Here is a 24127-nt window from a genome sequence, read left to right as displayed (position 1 = left end):
ATCGGTAAATCAGAATTTCACAATTAATCGTGGAAAGCTAAGCGATGCATGGGTACTTAGTTCTTCATACGATGAGTATAATAATAATACGTCCGGGACTTCATAGTTCCGAGATATGGAAACGACATATTATAATAAATTGTACTATATTCATGTGTTATGTCTGATTGTTAAAAAAAACCGGTGTAGGACTAACCATAGAAAGACGACCCATCACGTACGTAAATGGGGCTTAAAGGAGTCGCCATACTGTGAATGTGGTCACCCGGATCAAACCATATCTCATTAGTGAACGAGTGCCCTCTACACCGGTTCCCAGGTGACATAGCCGAGCTGCATTGTGTGACGGATGCGGCAGAGACTTGGCTAGGGGATCTTAAGCTGGATATATGATCCACGCAGGATATTTTGTCTGCCATACGCAATAATAATAATAATTGTTAAAATTAAGTTCTGTGCAATAAAGTATATATTTGATTTGATAATAATCGTCATAGAAAGGACAAAATCAGAGAACCGGACTTGTCATAAATTATTACTTAGGTAGAGGGCCTGTGAAAACCCCCCATTTCCAGTAGTCTTACCAGTTGAACTACTGCGAATTTCCTTCACAATACACTTACGGGATAACCCTACGGAGATGATGATAATGGAAATGACAATCCCTCTGTCGGATTTTACAACATGCCCGGGAAGTCAAGCAGCAGAATCTAAAAAGAAATATAAAAAATATATATCGACAATCTCCCATCCCTACAGAGATTAATGTAAACCTCCCTGAATGTGTGGCGTTGTTTGCCCGCCAATTTGAGTAGCGGCCAGCATATAAACAGACAGACAAATATAAACAGCAGAGTAATGAGATATTTTATTAAAACATTTATTTGTACGGACACTGTTTAATATTATATCAATGCGTCATTCATTCTTTGTACATTTATATTTAGCTATTACAATAAAAAAAAGTTTAATACCCCGGATACAAACATTGCAAGGAACATGCCTCGCCATGCGCCGCACGCCTGGCCTTGAATCACTGAAATGTACCCTTAGGATTTAATAAGTTCAAATATCGATTTATACTTCTGTATTACCTATTTACAATAATAATTAATAGTAGATCAATATTTATGTTTTCATGATCAGTTTTATGAGGAATAAATTCAAGTAAAACCAAGCTTTTATTTCACATATTTCACATTTACTTTCTTTAAAATACAAAACATTACAAGGAACATGCTTCGCCATGCGCCACACGGCTTGCATGCTCGTGCACCTTCATATTCGTGCTCAAGCATGTGTTACGAACGTATTTTATATCGTGTGCGTGGCACATGCTTCGTAATGTTTGTATCCGCTTTAAAATGCTACTGAAAAATCACACCACATCATTACATGGGCAAACCACCAACTAGCCGTTCTGGACTCCGTGGAACGCAGAACACGAACTAGACTACGCTACATACAAAAAATTAAAAAAAAAAAAACCTTCAATGCTACTAGTTCAGGAAAGTGCTCATCCCATCAGGGATTATGGGCTTATGTTTATATGACATAGAAAAAGACAGCCGTCGCTTGAACTGGACCGGACCCCCCCCCGCGCTTGAGAAGCAAACCGGTGAACCACAGGACCCCGATTGACATAGGATTATAAACATGAACCCTGGAAGTAGGACAGAAAGTACAACACGAAGTTACAAAGACCGTTATGCTCCCAAAGTCTACGACGAAGCCAACCGATTAGTTTGTCTTTATTTATCTTTGGACAAATCGAAAACTACTCCATCTAAAACTTTGCCCAGCACACTCCTTGCCAGTCAGTAAATAAGCAAACCCTTTCACGTTTTATTCCTTTTTAACCGACTTCAAGAAAAGAGGTTTTGTATTTTTCCTCCAAAACTGCACTTGATCACTGATTTCCATCTTCTTCTATCTTGTGGTAGGTAAATTACCAACCTCATCAACCGTGGTGTCAGGGTTACTATTACTATTACTATTAGCCGCCAAAGGTCCCTAACATGGCTCATGTAACGACTACTTACTTACATCAGTAAGTAGTAACCGGGACCAACGGCTTAACGTGCCTTCCGAAGCACGAATGATCTTACTTTTGGACAATCAGAAGATCAGCCTGTAATGTCCTAACCAAACTGGGGACAAAGTGATTTTCGTGATATGTCCCCACCGGGATTCGAACCCGGGATCTCCGGATCCTGTGGCACTGTCCACCCTATAAGGGAGTGCGAGCGTGAATTTATTTTGTATGTAAACTGTTATGGACATATCAAAAAATATTTTTATTGCGAGAAACCAGCAGAACAATTTTCTCCTTCGAGCGATGGACCTGCAGGGGCTGCAGGTCCTGTCACCATACCATACGGTACATCATATTCTTGATTTCGTTTCAAAAGTGGCTGTTATGTCTTCTGATTACTTGCGACAATGCTCAACCCGTTAGGAATTATAGGCGTGGATTTTATGTTTGTATAAAAACTACTGGAACCAAAACTACTGGAACCGAAAATACTGGAACCAAAACTTCGCTCGGCAGACTCTTCGCCAGTGTGTAAATATCAAAGTTCTTTCGCATTTCTATCCGTTTTTTATTTATTTTTTCCGCCATGAATTGTACGGTAAGTGTGGAGTCGTGTTACGGCCTTTTTCTGGAGCGTTGAAAAAATAAATTTTGCTCTAAAAAGAGTTTTTGAAGAGGAAAACTTTTGTGGATTGATTCCTTTTCTTTTATATTTTATTTCACGGGTCAAGACATTTTATAAAAATAAAAACCATTTGTGTTGTAAGGGCGTTTTAGCATGGCGGATCCGAAGTGGTCGTAGAACTATTTGTATGGTAGCTTCCGCACATTCATCCGATGTAACACATATGATCAAGACTATCCCAATCGAGGTAGTCAGAGCTACATGTATCGCTAGATGAACTAAGTACCCACACCTCAACGAGCTATCTGTTAGGCCAACGTAATGAGTGGCGAGCCGTATCGATGTCTATAACGGTCGAGCCAACTAAAAAAAAATAATAAAAAAAAAATGAATTTATTTCTGTAAATCAGTTACAATTTTATTACTGGACTGTGTTTGTAAAAAATAAATAACTTTATGGTGCAAGTACTGTACAGTCCCGTTTGAGAAGCAAACCGGTGTACCACAGGACCACATTTTTTTTTTGACGTGACTTAATGTAGATTTGCCGCAGGTGGCACTAACTACTTGGCCGGACAAATGGGCAGCGCTGAAGGCTCTCACCCGGTACAACGTTTTAAGACAACAGGCCTGAGGGTGCCCAGTTGGGCGCGAACCTCGGCTCAGGGCGTCGTCGGAGAGGAAAAATATTTGGAAGAATTAAGTGACCCTAGTGGGCCAATAGCAATAAGCGCTGATTGAGGGAAGTCGTCGACCACGCCGGCGGGATCGGTATCGGGGTCCTGAAGTGTTTGGTGTCGCGAGCTGATGGCTGCCTCTATGGTTAGAGTGATAGGGTCTTCGGGATCGTACTTATATTACGTCACAGGACCATAGAGACTTTATATAATCAAGTATCTTATTGTCTATTGTCCGTCATTCTCGGACTCTAACCGAATTAAAATCGGATGTAGTGCGAAAACGTCCTAAGGGTAAATGAAAGATTTTTTCTTTTTTTTTTTTCTTTTTACAATTCTTTACAAATAGAAAATCTCCTCGAAAGTATCACACCGAGGCAAAGTGCCCAAAGGACTGGCAGCTTTTCCCTTAATATTTAATTTATTTGAAATTTTAATGAAAAAAAAAACATTTTTTTAGTAAAAGAGATATTTTATACAGAATCATACCTATTCTGGCGTGAAAATGTTAATATAATATAATGTTATGATATCTTTAGTCTCCGTTTTGTAATAAAGCGGCCTGAACACGCAGTATCGTCGTCTAAATTATAAAATAATTCACGAATTCATAGTCACAGACAAACTTCTAAATCGCTTCATAATCCTATTCTCTAAACACCTAAAAAGCTTAACGAAATTCAATCAAAACTCAACTCGGACCGCTTTTCTAAACTAAAATACAGTCCAAACTGCTAACTACACCCATCATAAGTTTATTTTGGCATACATATATTCACGCCTATAACCCCTAACGGAGTAGAAAGAGCCATCATCATCATCTCCCTTGCATTATCCCGTTTTTTTACAGGGTCCGCTAACCTAACCTGACGATTTGACAGGTCCGGTTTTTTACAGAAGCGACTGTCTGACCTTCCAACCCGCAAAGGGAAAACCAGCCCAATACAGGTTAGATGTGACCTAACCTCCGAAATGCATAGGCAGAGCTACTAATCAAAGACAACTTGCAGCCACTGTTGATACCAAGTCTTAAAATATGATGATAAAACTTATGGAGTTATAGTGACAATGGGTCAGACAATACATTTTAGAGATAGATTTTAATAAAAATAAAATAAAATGCATTTATTTCGGGTAGGTGCCCATATTGTAAGATACAATTATGTCACTTTAAAATTAAAAGTTATTACAATAAAAAAATGAAATAAAGTTAAAAATTATAAATTATTAAAATCAAAACTAAATGTACTTAAAATTAAAATCATATTTATTAAAATAAAACTTATTAAAATCAAAAATTAATGAATATTGTATTAAAAATGTAAAATAATAAAATCCATTTAGAACCCCCTTTCCAGCACTGGCACACTGGATTTTTAAATAAATAAATAGGGAAGTGAATTAAATTGTATTTAACAGACGTATAAAAATATATCCCGGCACTTCCACCTTCATCAAGTCGTCTTGCCAAGGTCGACTCGCGCTGGGTTTCCCAAGACGCGGTCTTCACTCCAGAAGACGTTTCCACCAGCGGTAAGGCTAAGGATAGGGATTTGTGGCGCTTGGAAGAGACCTATGTCAAGCAGTGGACTGCATTGGGCTGATGATGATGATAAAATGTATAAAGTAATGGTGAAAGAAAGAAGAGGTTTTATTGAAATAGGCAGCGCAGCTTTCACCCGTTACAAAATTTAGGACAACATCATCATCATAATTTTTGGCCCCAACATCTTGACAGACGACGGTAACAGTGGCTGTGTAGTTTTTACGTTATGCTCTTGTGACTTATAAAGCCAATAGCAGCAAGGCATCAAGTCGGGGAAAGAATAATAGTGTGAAATCGAATCCTTTTCTGCTTCAACCTGTCCAGGCATGATTTGTCATGTCTTGACTCTCCAGCAGACAAATTAAGGCGCCAATCTGGTCTCGGATGAGCGCAAGCCAACAATACAACAGGGTATTTAAAGAAGCCACATAGAAGCAATTCGCCTGAAAAGCAATATTGAAATTTGACATTTGCGCATATAAGAAATAGTGAGGACGCAATGTCAAGAAAATATGTCAAATAGCAATTTTGCTTTTTTGCATAAATTTATTTTATGTGGCGTTTTTGAATCCCCTGTTGTCTTAAACTTTGTACCGGGTGAGAGCCCGCAGCGCTTACTATTTCAACACCCCGTGCCCTTAAGGCCCAGAATCATGGTGGACTAACCAGAGACGTTTGAACTAAATAAAGTCTTCATTTTAAAGCACTTCCTTTAGGTAGGTATATTACGAAGAGTCCAAAAGTAATGCAGTGGAACGCAAGTTGCAGTCAAGGTACTGTGATGTTGCTGCTTTTATTGCAAACTGCAGTTTGTATAACTGCTTTTTGTGAGACGCTTCCAAATTAGATTCCGAGTCATACTAAGTTTTATTGTTTTTTTATGTCACATGGTCTTTGCACAACAGACAGGCATACTTGAAATGTACATTTCCGGTAAATGTGTTTTCGGAGTTACGTGAAAGAAAGATAAAATATTTATATTTATGACTTATATTAGGCTAATTTTCCCTTCAAGTTGAAAGGTCAGACAGACTGTCGCTTTTGGAAAAAAAAGTCTTTCTCAAATCTTAAGGTTCTTCTATAACAGAGAATGTGACGTAGATTACCAACGTCAGCAACCCTGTTGTCACATAGCTCATGTAACGACTTGAAAACTTATGTAATTTCTTAACTTTTTCGATCTTATACCGTAACTTTATTTTTTACTTATATCCTTATCCAAAACATGTCACCAATATTTCATTCCACACCCAAAACAAGCCATCAAAACACCCCCCATATAATATACCATAAAAATTTCACCCTTCATAAAGCTTGAAAAAAATTATGACCTATTAACTTTCAGACATTTTCATCACTGAACCGCATTCTAACTTGGACCGTAACATTCAGTAGCTGCGAGTGCCAAAAATCCAGCAACTTTGCGAATTAGCTGAGAATTTATCTAGCGGTAAAGATGTTAATGTTGCGGATAATACCCCGTCGTGGACGTTTCGCGGAATATCGGAAAATTTACTTGTTACGCAACTTTTAGTGCGCTGTTAAACTGTCTTGTTTTTGGGTTGTGTTGATGGGGTTCTGTGTTGAGGAGAATTTAAGTTACATTGCTTTTAAAAAAAGAAATATACTAAACTATTTTTCATGACATGTTATCAACCTAAGAACATTCAGAAGCACATAGGTATCTTGCTAAATCATAGGTGAATTGCTGAATCCGGTTTTTTACAGAAGCGACTGCCTGTCTGACCTTCCCACCCGCAAAGGGAAAACAGGTTAAATCACATACCTCCGAAAATGCATTTCTCGGGAATGTGGGTTTCCTCACGATGTTTTCCTTCACCGTTGAGCACGTGATCATCATTTATGATCCGAACATGCATTCGAAAACAAATTTGACAATCATTGGTTTAAGTCTGTGCTGGATTCGAACCTGCGACCTCAAAGTGAGAGGCAAGCGTTATACCAATTGACGACATTTTATATAAGAAGAATAATGCTCGTAGTCCATCAAATTTAAACCACAACCTATCACTAGCTAGCAACATGTCTCGTGTTTACCTTTCTGTTACACACTTGCAACGAAGGACAAATTAACAAAGTTTTCTAATAAAAAACTCCACACGAAAGGGTTCCGTTATAATTTGAAAAGTTGTCTTCACGAGGTAATAGGATTATGATGGGAGCGGGTTTTCTATTTCAAGTTTTTTTCCGGTTTTCCAATAAGGTAACAGTAGTTTTGATATAAATGAAACTTCATAAATATTTATGTTTAAATTATTTTTGTTTTTCTAGCACTCACCCCCATGCTTAGGACATATACTATACTATACTATACTATACTATACTATACTATACTATACTATACTATACTATACTATACTATACTATACTATACTATACTATACTATACTATACTATACTATACTATACTATACATATTGTATATTATATACTTATATTTATATAAATTTTTTATATAATGCCAATATTGCCATTTTTTTATTTATATTAGCGTGGCCAATTATTATTGGTCAGCAAAAATTTTGTATCGATCGCCATCGACTCGCAAAGAAGAGAAGATATAATGGTCAAGTGATTTAAAAAGTAATTAAAATTGTATAAGCCCTAATTGCAGAAGCAAGTGGCTGTGGATTCCAGTACTGATGGCTTTTGATACCAACCCCACCGGCGTGGTCGACGATTTTCCTCATTCAACGCTTATCGCTATCTGCCCACTAGGGTCGATTAATTTATTCCAAATACTAGCTTTTGCCCGCGACTTCGTCCGCGTGGCGTGTTATATAAGAGAGAGATCTTTGTGTGTGTGGGAGTGCATATCAAATTTCAAGCATCTAACTTATGCAGTTTAGATTTTTTCATACAATTTTTTTCCCAATAACTCCCATTTTTCAAAATACAGTTTTTAATTGATTGTTCATTGACTTTTAATTTTAATACACACTTCCTCTCTTCCCTTCAACGTTGCTGTGCCCCACAGGGTCCATGTTTTAGTTCCTATGCCTATGTAACACCCCATTGTACTACATGGAATGCAATAAATAATTTAATTGAATTGAATTGAAAACATCTATCTTACGCGGTTTCGATTTTTTCATACAAATGTTTTTTTCCCGCTAACTCCCGTTTCCGTGGGAATTTTGCAATATCCTGTTGCAACTAAGCTTTAAGTTAACTAAGGTACCTGCATGCCAAATTTCAAGCGTCTAACTTAAGCGATTTAGATTTTTCATATAAAAGGATTTTCCCGCTAATTTCCGTCCCGTGGGAATTCCGGGAATTCCTTTCTTAGTGCACCTCTACGGTACCTAAGCTATGTCTCTTCCAAATTTCAAATGCCTACGTTTAGCCGTTCAGGCTATGCGTTGATATGTCAGTCACTGAGTCAGTCAGTTTCTCCTTTTATTTAGATTTGATTTTTTCATACAAATGTTTTTTCCCGCTAACTACCGTTCCCGTGGGAATTTTGTAATATCCTGTTGCAACTAAGCTTTAAGTTTACTAAAGTACCTGCATGCCAAATTTCAAACGTCTAACTTGAGTGGTTTAGATTTTTCATACAAAAGGATTTTCCCGCTAATTCCCGTTCCCGTAGGAATTTCGGGAATTCCTTTCTTAGTGCACCTCTACGGTATCTAAGGTGCCTGCGTGCCAAATTTCAAACAGCTAACTTGAATGGTTTAGATTTTTCATACAAAAGGATTTTCCCGTTAATTCCTGTTCCCGTGGGAATTTCGGGAATTCCTTTCTTAGTGCACCTCCACGGTACCTAAGGTACCTGCATGACAAATTTCAAACGTCTAACTTGAGTGGTTTAGATTTTTCATACAAAAGGATTCTCCCGCTAATTCCCGTTCTCGTGAGAAATTTGGGAATTCCTTTCTTAGTGCACCTCTACGGTACCTAACGTATCCGCATGTAAAATTTCAAACGTCTAACTTGAGTGGTTTAGATTTTTCATACAAAAGGATTTTCCCGCTAATTCCCGTTCCCGTGAGAAATTTGGTAATTCCTTTCTTAGTGCACCTCTACGGTACCTATGGTACCTGCATGCCAAATTTCAAACGTCTAACTTGAGTGGTTTAGATTTTTCATACAAAAGGATTTTCCCGCTAATTCCCGTTCCCGTGGGAATTTCGGGAATTCCTTTCTTAGTACACCTCTACGGTATCTAAGGTACCTGCATGACAAATTTCAAACATCTAACTTGAATGGTTTAGATTTTTCATACAAAAGGATTTTTCCGCTAATTCCCGTTCCCGTGGGAATTTCGGGAATTCCTTTCTTAGTGCACCTCTACGGTATCTAAGGTACCTGCATGCTAAATTTCAAACGTCTAACTTGAGTGGTTTAGGTTTTTCATACAAAAGAATTTTCCCGCTAATTCCCGTTCCCGTAGGAATTTCGGGAATTCCTTTCTTAGTGCACCTCTACGGTATCTAAGGTATCTGCATGCCAAATTTCAAACGTCTAACTTGAGTGGTTTAGATTTTTCATACAAAAGAATTTCCCTTCACTACTCTGCTCCTATTGATTGTAGCGTGATGAAAAGTATACTATAACCTGTCCAGGAGTGTGAAGAATAATTGTACCAAGTTTCATTAAAATCCGTCCAGTAGTTTTTGTTTCTATAAGGAACATACAGACAGACAGACAGACAGACAGACAGACAGACAGACAGACAGACAGACAGACAGACAAAAATTTTACTGATTGCATTTTTGGCATCAGTATCGATCACTTATCACCCCCTGATAGTTATTTTGAAAAAATATTTAATGTACAGAATTGACCTCTCTACAGATTTATTATAAGTATAGATAATATTATTAAATATAATATAATTTATTCCGGCTATACAGGTTGTGAGAAGCTGCAGTAGTTTTAGGCGGATGAGACGTTCGTTATGTAAAAAATGACGATTCAAAGTGTAACTATGTTACCAACTGAATAAAGATATTTTTGAATTTGAATTTGAATATAGTCCTCTCTGTTGACGCCCTGAGCCGAGGTTCGTGTCCATCTGGGTACTGTCAGGTCTGTTGTCTTAAATTTTGTACCGGGTCTTCCGGCCAAGTAGATAATGCCATCTGCGGCAAATCTACAATATGCCACGTCAAAAAAGAAATGTACCGGATGAGAGTCCTCAGCGCTTCCCATCAAAAAAAAGTAGTAAAGGGTTTCCAAGTCAAACTTACACAACGAATTATTCACGTCGTTGAACAAATGTAAAGAATAAGTTACGCAAGATGCGTTCTCAAACGTTTTGTTCGTAATATAAAACGACAGATGTCAAATTCAGTGTCATAGTGTAGCTACAGCTAGGCTGTGACATTTGCTGAGCTAAAGCCGTTTCGGCTTTAAGTATAATAATGATTAAGTAATTTAATTACTTAAGAAAGTTATATTAATTTATGTTATGCCGAATAACATATTTTTTCTTTCTTCTTCTTTCTTTCAAAATTAGAACCACCTAAAATAATGTGGCGACAAAAATGTCATTCCCAAACTACGTCAAGATGTTTTGAAGAAAAACAAATTTAATAAAACATCACAAAATGGTTAACTCGAACAAACGAGTCTGGATGTCGGTCTGGACTGAAATTTAGGCAGAAATAAATTCTAATTTTACCGTTCTAAAATTCCATAAATCTTCGTAAAGATTTTTAGTCCTTTGCTTTTGGGGAATTTTATCTTAAGAATACTTAGCAAATCATACATCATTTATATAGCTTCTCAAATGAGAAGCGCCTGTACAATAGTTTTTTTTATTTATTTTAAGTGCAGTTTTCATTAACACAGTTGCCTTGACCATTATAGAGGACGATCATCACCTGTCACGTTGGCCTAACAGAAAGCTCGGTGAGGTGTGGGTACTTAGTTCATCTTGCGATGGATGTACCGTGTACGTCTGACTCTCCCAATAGGGATATAGTTATGTGCTAATGCTGTATACATTTAAAGCTAAAATTTCTTATAAATTATTAGGCAATAAAGTAAAGCTATCTTCCGACAAACGGTTCGTGAATAACTTTTTGGTGCAAAGTTTCTCAATTACTTCCGTCCGACAGACTGATGATAGAGGGCTGTTTAAACTCTTCGTATTTAAACGATGACTTCCTTATGGTTGAAACAGACGCAGCAGACATACAGATACCTTCATAGTTGTCCCTAAAAGGGTAGGTAGAGGTATACAGGGTGTTAGTGACACCGTTACGAATATTGAATATTCAGACCATGATTCTGATGTAACATCATCATCAACAGCCTATATACGTCCCAATGCTGGGCACAGGCCTCCCCTCAATCAACCGGAGGGGATGTAACATCAAGTCGAATTTTCTGTCGCAAATTTCATGATTTTTTTAAAATTATTTTTAAACTCAGAATTATGTGTCGAATCATCCCTCTCAGTATTCCTTACAATGACACTTACACGCCGTACTAATAGGTACATATATATACAAGTACGTGTGGGTGTTAGTGACATCGTAACGAATACTGAGGGGGATGATTCAGACCATGATTTTGAGTTGATATAAAGTGGAATTTCCCGTCAGTATATTCATGAAAATGTTAGTGTTTTTTTTAATTATTTTAGTTCCATACTTTTGCGACGTTAACCTTTTCTTTAATTGTTCCATGTAAGCTCTTCTTGGTCTTCCCCTTCCTCTCTTTCCTTCTAGCTTTCCTTCTATGATGTTTTTAATAAAGAATTGGCCTTTGAAAGACTGGAATGGAAAATGCTACACCGACAAGAGCGTGGCTCTTAAATTGATGATGATGACTTTTGCGACGGAAAATTCAAACATCTTAAACATCCCTCAAAGTTTTGGTTACGATGTCACTAACACCCTGTCTCCTTCTTATGCCTCATTACCGCGTAAGTACGTGCGGGACAGACAGTCTGCGTGCGCACTCTTTTACTCCTTAGCGACTTACGGCCAGTCCGACTAAAGTAAGACCCAGAAGGGTTAAGTAAATCTAGCTTGGCGCCCGATACGAATTGGTACGGGCGGAGGGTGACAGTTCTATATGCAGTATTATTTTTTATTTAAATAATAAATATTTAATCAAATTAAATAAAATAAATTAAATAAATAAATAAAAATAATTAAATTAATTTTATTTAATTATTATTTATTTGTTTGAATTAATAATAAATCAAATAAAAAGTAAAAAAAATATATATAATATATAATTAATCATCTTTTAGGAAACTGATATATTACCTTTTTTCGCTACTTATATGTATAAAATAATTGAATAATATGTGCCAAATTTCCCATGTTCACATCTACACAGTTTCCCTCAAAAGACGAACGCAGTAAAGATAAGTACCTAAGTAAGTTATTAGTAATTAACATAAACTTTGTTGCTAAGTTGATTTCCTACGGATTTGCGTCGTATATGATGTTGCACAGGGTTGAAATTAATTTTGAACTTTCTTTCGTCGTTAAGGTCTTTATGTGCGGGATTCAAGTTAGAGTTTATACTTTGCTTTGATGAAGTTCAGATTTTAGAATATTTATTGTTTGAAAAAAGAAAAGAGAAGAGAAAAGAACAGAAAGAGGAAGAAGTTAAGAGTAAGGGAAAAGAGGCAAATATTGAGAGTTATTGAGGACAGAAGAGGCAAGATGATTGGACACTTAATAAGACACGACGAATTTATTAAAAACATCATAGAGGGGAAGCTACAAGAAAAGAGAGGTAGAGGAAGACCAAGAAGAGCATACATGGAACAGATTAAATAGAAGGCAAAGGTCGTGACTTATAAGGAAGTGAAGGAATCGATCTTTGATACACAAGGATGGAGATTGCCCGGGAATCGAACCCAGAATCTCTGGTTTGGTAGTCAAGTCATTTAAACACGGAGTTTGAGATAAAATCTATAAAATGAGAAGTCGGCATTCCTTTACTCTATTTGTAACATTCTTCTAGCAGTCCTGAATTCGTTTCAAGCCCGATGACTCGCATGAAGAGATAAAAAAACTTATCAAAAACTTTCCATCCTGAAAAAAGGCAATTGTAAAAGTCTTTGCCATTAAATAACTCTAACATTTAACCTTTTAAAAACTATGGCAATAAAAAAGAAATATTCGCTCTAAGCCGAAAGAAGTTGCGCAGTAAATGTGTTAGTCTGTAATTGGCCGAAGATTTATTGGTCGTGGGCGATCGGGCTTCTTCGAGTAATATCGGGAACGTTCGAGAATTTTCGGGAAAGTTCGAGAAGATTCGGAAACTATTTTATGTCTGAATGAAGTTTTGAAGTGACATTTATTGTTCGACAGTTGGATGGTCATTTCAGGTGTTCATGTTTGGAGTGTTAGCAGAGAGTGTCTTATATGACAATTTGTTATCGATATAATTTAAAGTGATACATGGTCAATTGTCAGTTCACCACTTTTTCCGATAACACAACCGCAACCTTTATAATCGAGGTTTAAATGGCAACCATCCCTTATTACCATGCCAAACCCGATAACCGAGGGTCACCCGATTACGGATTACGGATTACCGATTACAACCGTAATATCATGAAACCCTTTCCAATCGCGATTGTAATTCTATTGAATGTGGGCGGGAACCGTTGTGATAACTTAAATATTTGATTTTCGTTTCAATCAGTAGCGATTGTGGAATTTTATTGTTATTGTGATCAAAAGGACACGTTTAAATATATTTATTTATTTATCAAATACAGCCACATCACATGCATTAAAACATTTTTACATTTAGAATGAATGGTTTTGTGACTAATATATATATGACAATTACGGCGTACATAACTTATACAATTAAGGGTAAGTATTTAAAAATAAAGTAAAATTAAGTATACTATTCGATAAGAAGTTGGTTTTTATTTTACATACACAAATTTACACCATTAACGGGGCGGAGACACATCACTCACTATGCGGAAGAATTTCGGAGAAATATTTTGTTTCATACTTATTAGAGCGTGATTTTTCCGCAGTCGGGTTTTAGTTTTTAAACTTTTGCTAGTATAGATTTGGATGCTTAGAAAGGGTCGCATTATAACACTAATCTACATGTTCTTATTATAACATAACATAAGCCCACAATTATATACCAAATGTATTAGTGGAGACCTACAGGGTGTAACGTCGAACCCTTGTCCACGTTAAGACCTCAACGGTTGCAGAGGCGGAGATGGGAGCCATCAGTACGGCAATGCAGGACGGAAGGGGCAAGTCACAGGGACTATAACCTGGAACCTGACACAGGGCAGCAGTAACTATCAGTACTATTCAGAGGCGGAGGACAGGAGTCCTAGTACGGATTTGAAATAGACTACTCTGGGCGCCATCCCATTCGCGTCAGAGTACTGCGGGGTGGAAAGCAAGAGGGAAACCACTGCCCTATTTTTCCCTAAAAAGTAGCATAGAGAATGCTAATGCTAGGCCGACAAGAGCGTGGCTGTTAAATTAGTGATGTGAACTGTATCAATAAAAATTGCACTTGAGAATTACTAACTCACTGGTGCAAGTCCGGTTCTAAGGTAGACCACAGTGACTAACTACTTGTACCTATTATCATAATTAAAATCGCCAATAATCCACGTCGGCATATATTGGTGGTACAATACAGTTTTTTTATGCATTTTCGGAGGTATGTGACCTAAGCTGTATTCGCGGGTTGGAAGGTCAGACAGGCAATCGCTTCTGTAAAAAACCGGACCTGTCAAGTCTTCAGGTTAGGTAAGCGGACCCTGTCAGAAACGGGATAATGCTAGAGGAGGTGATGATGACAATACAGTGTTTTTGTCAAACTTACAAATTTTCTGAGACGCTTAGGCTTTCTCCTTCATTAGGTATTATCTTTTTATTCAAATGAAACTGATATTATAATACAATAAAATTAAAACTACCACTAAATTTGCGCTAAAAAGCATTTATTATGATAATTTATGAATAATACTCAAATATTTAAATACCCAATTTATTAGCATTAAACGTAATATAAGGGTATTAACAGTTTTGCTACAATATTTTACCTAGAACCAAATGTAATTTTAATTTGAGGCTGATTCAGGCACAATAATTTTAGATCTGGAATTTCAATGGAATACCTGATAGTGGGTTGTTAATTTTAATTAATGATAGTAACAAAATTCATGACGTTAACATTTGAGTGAATTTGTAATGTTTATAGCACGTACTATAATATACTATGTACTATATGTATATTATTCAAGATTTGGAAGATACATTTTGTGTGTATGTGACTTAACCTGTATTGGGCTGGTTTTCTCTTCGCTTTATTATTTTATTTTTCGCTTATCACTTTATTTCTACACAATCTATCATAATTCGCGCGGCGCGATATATCTTCACATTTTCGACATCTATTGTTTGTATTAAAATTGTTATATTACTTTATGGTAAAGGAGATCATCGGCTCTCCATACTTTGGCCGGCCCAAATTCGAAAGTGCCGGCCAGAGAAAAAAAATGTGTCGAACCTTTCGAGTACATTGCTGTGAACATTTTTTACTATGACACCAAACGTGTATGACCATTAGTTTGGCTTTAATTGGATTTTAAAAATCTCGATTTTTCATACAATTTGTAAAAAAAATATTATGTCCGTTGGGAATAAAAGGGATACAGGCGTATTACAAAGGACCGTTAGAACATTTATTAGTATGGCGCCAAACTTCTATGACCATTATTTTGACGTTTATTGGACTTTCCGTTTTGGGTAATGTGTTAAAATGCCGGCCATCGAATTAAATACGTCAAATCTGTCTAATAGTTGCTTCTCAATATTTTTTTAATATGACACCAAATATCTATGACCATTATTTTGACTTTTATTGGAATTTACGTTTTAGTTCAAATGCGAAAAGTGCCGACCACCAAAAATACCATGTTGAGAGTATCGAGTAGATGCCTGTTAACATTTTTTTCTATAGCGCCAAACGTGTATGATCATTAGTTTGCCTTTTATTGTATTTTTTTTGTTTTGTTTAAAAATAATGTGCTTTAGGCAAAACTTGCGGTACGGCGGATTACAAAGGACCTTTAGAACATTTAATAATCTGGCGCAAAACATTTTTGACCATTATTTTGACTTTTATTCGTCTCTCTTTCCGTTTTGGTTCAAATGGGAAAATGTCAGCCAGCGAAACAAAATAAGTCAAATCTTTTGGTAAACGACTTGAAACGTATTTTTTTACTATATTACCAAATATCGACTTTGACTTTTATTAGACTTTTTTAAAAAATCTTTTTTTATATACATTTTAACAATAAAAATAAGCAGAGCTTTCCCTATGACTAGTTATTAGTCAGATAAATACTTTGTGTTTTTGTTTTGTGTGTTGTTAGGTGAACTTCTATATTAATACTATCTGATTTTAGATATGACGTTGGCTGTAGTTTTTGCATTCGACTCAACGTTACGGAATAAGTTTAGGTCGAATTATGGTATTGATTCATCTTGACCGTAGATGGTTACCACCCTGCAAAGATATGCTTGCCGTCTAGTGACGAAACTCGTATTTTGACATGACATCTGAAGTAGCTGTTAGGGAAGACAGGAGTCGGGCAGTTGTACTTTGCATGTATGCCGATCACAATGTCCTGGTGCTACTCGTCCGACATAGCATCGTACCTCACTTTTCTTAAAAAAAATAAGCTTCTAAAGCGTGTATCACCATCAGGTTAGATAGTGGTCAAACGAAAACCTATTTTTGATTAATAAAAATGTGTCCAAAGACGACCACGATATTACGCCTTTACCTGCATTATCGCCAGATAAAACTTTTTTCGCCAAAGTGTAGGTATCTATGAAAACTCCAGATTTTTGAGAAATCTAATTGAGTTCAAAATAGTGGTCATAGACGTTTAATGTCATAGTAATAATGATTCTCACGATCCTTTAAATAACGCGCCTGTCATATTTTATTTTATAACAAAATAAATCAAGAATCGAGATTTTAAAAATCCAACAACAGCCAAACTAATGGTCATACACGTTTATTGTCATAGTGAATAATGTTTACAGGTATCTTCTCGATAGTTTTGACATGTGTTTTTGCTGACCGGCACTTTTCACTTAGAAACTAAAACGTAAAGTCCAATAAAAGCCAAAATAATGGTCATAGACGTTTGGTGCCATAATAATAAATGGTCAAAGGGATAAGTTTTAACGGGATATACCAATATTGTTTCTTGGCCGGCACTTCGCAATTTCACCAAAATGTATGAAAAATACAAGTTTATTTTTTAATTCGAATAAAACCAGAAATATTGACGCTACGGCTTTGGTGCCATAGTAATAAATGCTCAGATGGATAAGTTCTAAGAATATATACCATTATTGTTACATGGCCGGCACTTTACATTTTCACCAAAAATGTATGAAAAATACAGTTCTTTTAATTCGAATAAAACCGAAGATATTGACCCTACAGCTTTGGTGCCATAGTAATAATTACTCAGACGGATAAGGTCTAACGGAATAAAGCAAAATTATTTTTTGGCCGGCACTTTGACTTCTGGGCCGAAATACGATGATCTCCTTTGCGCCTTTTTACATTTTTTGTCTGTGGCTCTCTCTACCCGGTGAATGTCACAATAACAGTTGTAACTACCGTATTTCATTCAATTTAAAATAATCTCTCAAGTGATAACATAGTTTTATTCCACTAGTGCAACAGTTTGAAACTCTCGATATATATCGCGCGGTTGCTGTGCAGAGCCATAGACTATATTTGTGACGTCACATTTTATTTAATGTAGCGCCATGGATATCTACTACAGTCACGAGTTAGCGTTAAAAAAAATCACAGATAAAGAAATATTTGTTATTTTTGTGAAATTTAGTCACAACTATGAATAAAGTAGAATATATATCAGATATCTGTGAATATAAGTATGTGTACGTATTATTTATTGTATAATTATCACCTATACCCGCAAGCTTAGCACCGTAAGCACGCGACACTTTCTGGCCTCGACATACGTCACCCGTCACTCTCTCACAGTACTGCACAGAAAGAGACAGTTGATCTCTGTCGCGGCGAGAAAGAGCCGCGTGCTTACAGTGCGAAGCCCGCTACAGTAGTGGTAGTACGACAAAGCTTTTTGTCACTCGCCAAAAGATCCTTGTTGTAGAGATAACAAGGAGATTTGAGTGAATTTCCATTCTCAAAAAATTAAATAAAAAATATTTAATGACCACAAAATTCGTATATTTATATTATATTTATAAAACAAAGATTACATGCAAAATCATAGGATTTAGTCATTCACGTCTCTATTCGGAAGCATTTTAGAGATTTTTTTTGTTTCTTACTTTTTAGAGCGTGATTTTGTCCGTAGTCGGGTTTTAGTTAAACTTATATTTTTATTCAATGTTTCCTTTATCTCGGCATACATTGTGCTTCTCGTACAAGGCTTTAACTACCTCTACACACAAAGAGCGGCCATATTGTTTACCTGCCTGCATATTTCCACGAAAACTGGTTATATAAGGATTACAGAACTAATAGCCAGCTTAGTTCCAAGCGTCTGTAAATTTAATAAAAAATCCAGGATTCAACTGCAGTACACTCGGAATTTCGTTATGTTGACTCCATTTTGTTGCGTCGGAACTGTAGTAGAATTGAATTCTTATTTGATAAGAGCTTTAGGGATTTTGTTTTATAAAGTTAATTTGTTAATTCTCTCTCTCTCTCTGTCTGTCTTTCATACAGTGATACGGGTTTAAATATAAAATATTATATTTATTTTAAAAAAGCAATAAAATAACAATTACTTAAATTAAGAAATTAATACTTCGTTTTTTGCAAATCTGACTTAAAAATTTATTTACTATTAATTGGTATATTTATTCTAATAAATATCACATTTTGTTTGTTTTTATTTGTTCTCGTTTGTTAATTGGGTATGTAAAGTATTTTTGAAGGTATTTTTTAATATTTTTGCTTTTCTTGCAGTGGTTAATTTTTTACAATTTTAAAAATGTTAAATTAATGACTAGTTTTTAAGTTTGTATTTGTGACGTATTGTTATATTGATATTTACAATAAATATTTTAAAAATAAAATTTCGTAAATTAGTCTATATGTCTAGTTTCATTAAAATTACAATAATTATAGACATTTTGTTAGTTTAATATGCCCAAACTTTGGGCGGTTCCTAAGGATACTCAGGCCCAGTAAGATAGATATAAATAACAATTTGCAAATTTTACATTTATTTAATTAAGTTTGTGTAGGTTATGCTTCTAATAAATATGATGGGGGTTAGTGACCCTCATCATTATTGAAGTTATTCTTCTTCTATCGTGTGAGTTGTGAGGTGAATTACCAACCTTATCAACACTGGTGTCAGGGTTATTATTGAGCCGCCAAAGGTTAAGTACCTATATTTAATTAGTTTTATACTAACGCCTTCTCTCTCTTCGCCCACAGATCACGCTTCAGCAATAGTTGGTTCGACTGCGCGCCTGCGCTGTCGCATCGATGGCGCGTCCTGCGGCGAGATGCACAGCATCAAATGGTATAAGGCGGATGCCAGAGTCTACGTATACTCCGGGTCCAGTGACGCGGCCATCGACCGCCCTGAGGGAGACATGGCTAGCAGGTAGGACAGGCTGGCATTCGAATAATAACGCAAATAATGCTTTCCAAAAGTCCGGGACTTCCATAGGCCCGAGATAACAACGACATACAAATACATTTATTATACACAAGTGTATTTATTTTTATACGTACAAGTATTCCCATGCTGCACTTTCCCGCTATATTACATAATATTCAATATCTCCTATACTTAAAGGTTGCCTGGAAAAGATTGCTACTTAGCAATAAGGCCGCCTATTGTACTGAATGTGAATTATGAATTTGAATTCATGTTTGCTTCGTAGATAATTGATATAACGTGGTTTTCAGGATTTGTGCCCGGTTAATGGCAACAGGCTCGCTCCGTATTACATGGGACTTAAACATGGCTGACGAGGCGTGGGTGTGTATATCCGCCTACTTCGTCAGGAATACTCAGAAACATTGCAAAATGAAATACCAACACCTCATCCGTTATAATAACTCAATAGTAAAAAAATCTCGTATAATTTAAATAAACAAAACACATGAATCAATGTAGATTATCACAAACACGCAAATTATAATCACAATGTACGCTCCATAATAAAATAATTCACTCAAACAAAACCAAAATTACACGTGAAATTATTAATCCGAGTTATAAAAGGATGTATCCATTCAATCTACAGCGTGTATTAAGTACAATGCTACATAATTAAATCAACAAAGGGAGGTTTTACGAACAAAGGCTTCACTGGATTGTCATGATACAAAGAGAATAAAATGTTCTACGTCAGAACAATAAGAGAGGAGAGCATGAATTATGTAGTACATCTATCTGTTGAAGATAAAGTTATCGTCGACTTATAGGGAAAACCCTCTGTTGTCCAGTAGTTGAGCGATGGGCTCACGATCCGGAGGTCCCAGGAACGAATTCCTTTGAGGACATAATCACCATAATCACTTTATGATCCCTAGTTTAAACAGGACTGATCATCTGATTGTTGTAAAGTAAGATGATCCGTGATTCTAAAGTAAGATGAGTCGTTAGTCCCAGTTATTATTTATTGACACATTATATATATAGGATGTATCATACGGATACGGGTGAAGACCTCAACGGTTGCAGAGGCTAAGATGGGAGCCATCGGAACGGCAATGCAGGACGGAAGGGGCAAGTCACAGGGACTGTAACCTGGAACCAGACAGAGGGCAGCAGTAATTGTCAGTACAATTCAGAGGTGGAGGACAGGAGTACGGCTTTGAAAAAACACTACTCTGGGCGCCATCCCACTTGCGTAAGAGTACTGCGGGGTGGAAGGCAAGAGGGAAACCACTGCCCTATTTTCCCTAAAAAAGTAACATGGAGGAAGTTACACCAACAAAATCGTGGCTCTTAATCTCTTAATGATAATGAGAAGTGACAAATCATTCAGTATTTGGTAAATTAAGACAACGTGATTCAATTCAGAACCCTAAAGTGACTTCACATTGTATCAAAAATTCGCCATGTCCTGCTGAACGGTCATCCATCTATAAAATAACCACGTCAAAATTATTCCAACTTTATCGTTCGTAATCTACAAGCGAAATTAACCAGTATTCACTATACGTTAAGGTAGCATTACACCCGCTTTAAACCTACAAATTACGTTCAATAAAATACTTCCACACCTGAATTCAGCGGAATTAAGGTTTAAAATATGTATCACCAGCAATTCACACTATAATTGAATCCATAATCATATTAAATGCAACACATGCACTCTAGCTCGTCTAGACTCAACAATTCTACCGCACTAAACTACCAACTTATATTTACCGCCCACAAACTGTAAACTCCATACTATTCCCTCCGAACGCAAACAGATTTGACTGCAAATTAACTTTGCAAAATAACTCAAAAACCAACTTCTATTTGCGCTCGATGAAATGTGATACACGTACATTTCGTTCAGGCGCAATTGTGATTTGACCGCAGACTGAGGTGGTGCGATTTATGGAACTACCAAGTTAAATTTGCAGGTGATGAAGTGGAAGTTTTGTGTATTTTGCATGGGCTGAAGTGGGAATCGACGGTAAATAAAAGTTGGTACGGTTCACATTTGGTGTAAAAGTAATAGAATGTATAATGAGTTCGGAATCGCCTATTACGTGTGGGTGTTAACGTGATTTATTACTATTGCTATAAGAAATAAAGCTTTAAGTTATTCAGAGAAAAAACGAAGTTAACTCGATAAGGTTTTATGGGCGCTATGTAATTACTTTACATTACATACCTTCTTTTTTAATGTGTTCTTGGTAATGGCAAAGTTAATATTTTACTTCTGACAGGTCCACGCCGCAAATTGTACCTACAGTTTTTTTTTTTTTTTGGCTATTATGTTGTTTAAAGTAAGATGAGTGTAATGAGGAGTGAACACAGGAGCTCCATCAGCTCATTCCACCAAGTCCATTCCATCTGAGGACATCCAGACGTACGGCGGGTTACCATCCTTACTTGGTTGCATAAACAGCCTATATACGTCCCACTGCTGGGCACAGGCCTCCTCTCAATCAACCGGAGGGGGTATGGAGCATTATTACTTGGTTGACATACCACTAATCCGCACCAAACGCTTCGCTTCATCCTTCATAATGCGCACTGCCAAGGAATGGAATGGGCTGCCGGCGTCGGTGTTTCCTGTATCTTATAACTTGGGGTCCTTTAAATTACGGGTGAATAGGCATTTTCTGGGTAAGCTCGTTCCAACGTAGATCTCTTCTTCTTGTGGAAGAACGAAGTCAAGAGCAAACCCATCTTAATTAAAAAAAAAAAAAAGATGATTCCGTGATTCTAAGGGCACGTTAAGCCGTTGGTCCCAGCTATAAGCCTTAAAAACGCCTCCACCAACCCGCAGTGCAACAGCGTGGTGGAGTATGCTCCATACCCCCTCCGGTTGATTGAGGGGAGGCCTGTGCCAGTGGGACGCATATAGGCTGTTTATGTTATATTATGTAATTTGTATTTATAATATCATCAAAGATTTTTAAGGTAGAAAGTTAATAACTGGTAAAGGGACTATTTATGACTAAAGGAAAATCATGCATCATTTTTTTTTTGAAAATCTGCCCTTAAACCCTTCCATTAGGGGATGAAATTTTGTATGGGACTTTTCGCGAGCTTTCAACATGGGAACCTAAAATTGGTACATTAGGAAAGAGGAAACGTGTTACCCTGAATTTGTGACCTGACTGTCCGGTCAAGTAGTTAATGCCATCTGCGGCAAATCTACAATAAGTCACGTCAAAAAAAAAAGCTTATTTATTATTTATTTAGAAAAAAACAGAATGTGAATCCACCACAGGCTTCGTCAGTACCAACATTCATATTCAAAAAAATAAAAAAAAAATAAGGGAAAGCGTATCCAATTATATTATTAATCATGTTTTATTATTATTGTTTTTATGATTTTGGTTTGTTTTTCTTTTTATTTGGTATATTTTTTTTTGTCTATGTACTTATTGATTTCCGTGTGGTTTCTGTCCTGTGTTAAATGTAATGTACCTGTCTGTCTGTGTCTGTGGTATCCGGAAGTAATAAATGTTTCTTTCTTTCTTTCTTTCTTTCAATTCATACATAATAAAAAAAAATTGTTTTGTTTATATTGTTACACTATAACCCTTTGCGCAGCGTTAAACTGCAAAATCATGCTGTTATATTAATTCCCTAAAGATTTTTAGGTTTGAACTGTCAAAATTTTACATAGGTAATTTCCAGAAAAACGTTTCTCGACGTACATACAAAAAGAGTTTACAAAAACACGTTTTTAGAGACCAAATTAAATATAATAAAAGAGGACCCATGTTCGGTCGCTGTACCCGAGTAAAGCTTTGTTGGAGAATAATAAAAAAAAAATCTCGCGTGAACACATTTTTTATTAAGTACTAAATTAGAGTAAGCGGATGTTTAAAAATATCACAAACATAATTAAATACTTGTCTAAAAATACTGTTCGGACACTCAGAAATCTCATTCTTATTTTTTCTCTTTTCTACGTGACTTATTGTAGATTCACCGCAGATGGCATTAACTACTTGGCCGGGCAAATGGAGAGCGCTGAAGGCTCTCACCCGGTACAACGTTTAAGACAACAGGCCTGAGAGTGCCAGTTGGGCGCGAACCTCGGCACAGGGGGGTCTGAAAGGAAAAATATCTGAAAGAAATAATCGACCCTAGTGAGTCGATAGCGATAGCTGCTGATTGAGGGAATCTAATTCTTACAATGTGCCGCCTTAACCGCGTAAGTGTGAGTGAGACAGACAATCGGCGCGCACTTACTCCTTAGCGGCTAAAGGCCATTTAAAACTAAAGCAAGGTGAGGTCGTTGCCGATACAAATTGGTGCGGGGCGAAGAGTTACCGTTCTACACACACACACACACACACACACACACACACACACACACACACACACACACACACACACACACACACATATCATTAACCCATTAACGTCCCTACTGCTGGGGCACGGGCCTTCCCTATGGATGGATAGGGAGATCGAGCCTTAAACCATCACGGGGCACAGTGCGGATTGATGGTTATTAACGACTGCTAATGCAGCCGGGACCAACGACTTAACGTGCCTTCCGAAGCACGGAAGAGCT

General features: G+C 36.7%; 1 protein-coding gene across 15 annotated transcripts in view; it reads left to right on the top strand.

Moving 5' to 3' along the window:
• The window catches only part of LOC126378017 (hemicentin-1), a 663470-nt gene that overhangs the window by 322121 nt on the left and 317222 nt on the right, over positions 1 to 24127 (top strand). For all 15 annotated transcript variants that reach the window (XM_050026068.1, XM_050026063.1, XM_050026060.1 and 12 more), the window contains one exon: positions 19347 to 19518. In XM_050026068.1, the coding sequence (XP_049882025.1) occupies positions 19347 to 19518 (172 nt within the window). The remainder of the gene's footprint in view (positions 1 to 19346; positions 19519 to 24127) is intronic.

This window comes from Pectinophora gossypiella, chromosome 25, assembly GCF_024362695.1.
Source record: "Pectinophora gossypiella chromosome 25, ilPecGoss1.1, whole genome shotgun sequence".
NCBI lineage: Eukaryota > Metazoa > Arthropoda > Insecta > Lepidoptera > Gelechiidae > Pectinophora > Pectinophora gossypiella.
This window is presented reverse-complemented; position numbering and strand designations above follow the sequence as displayed.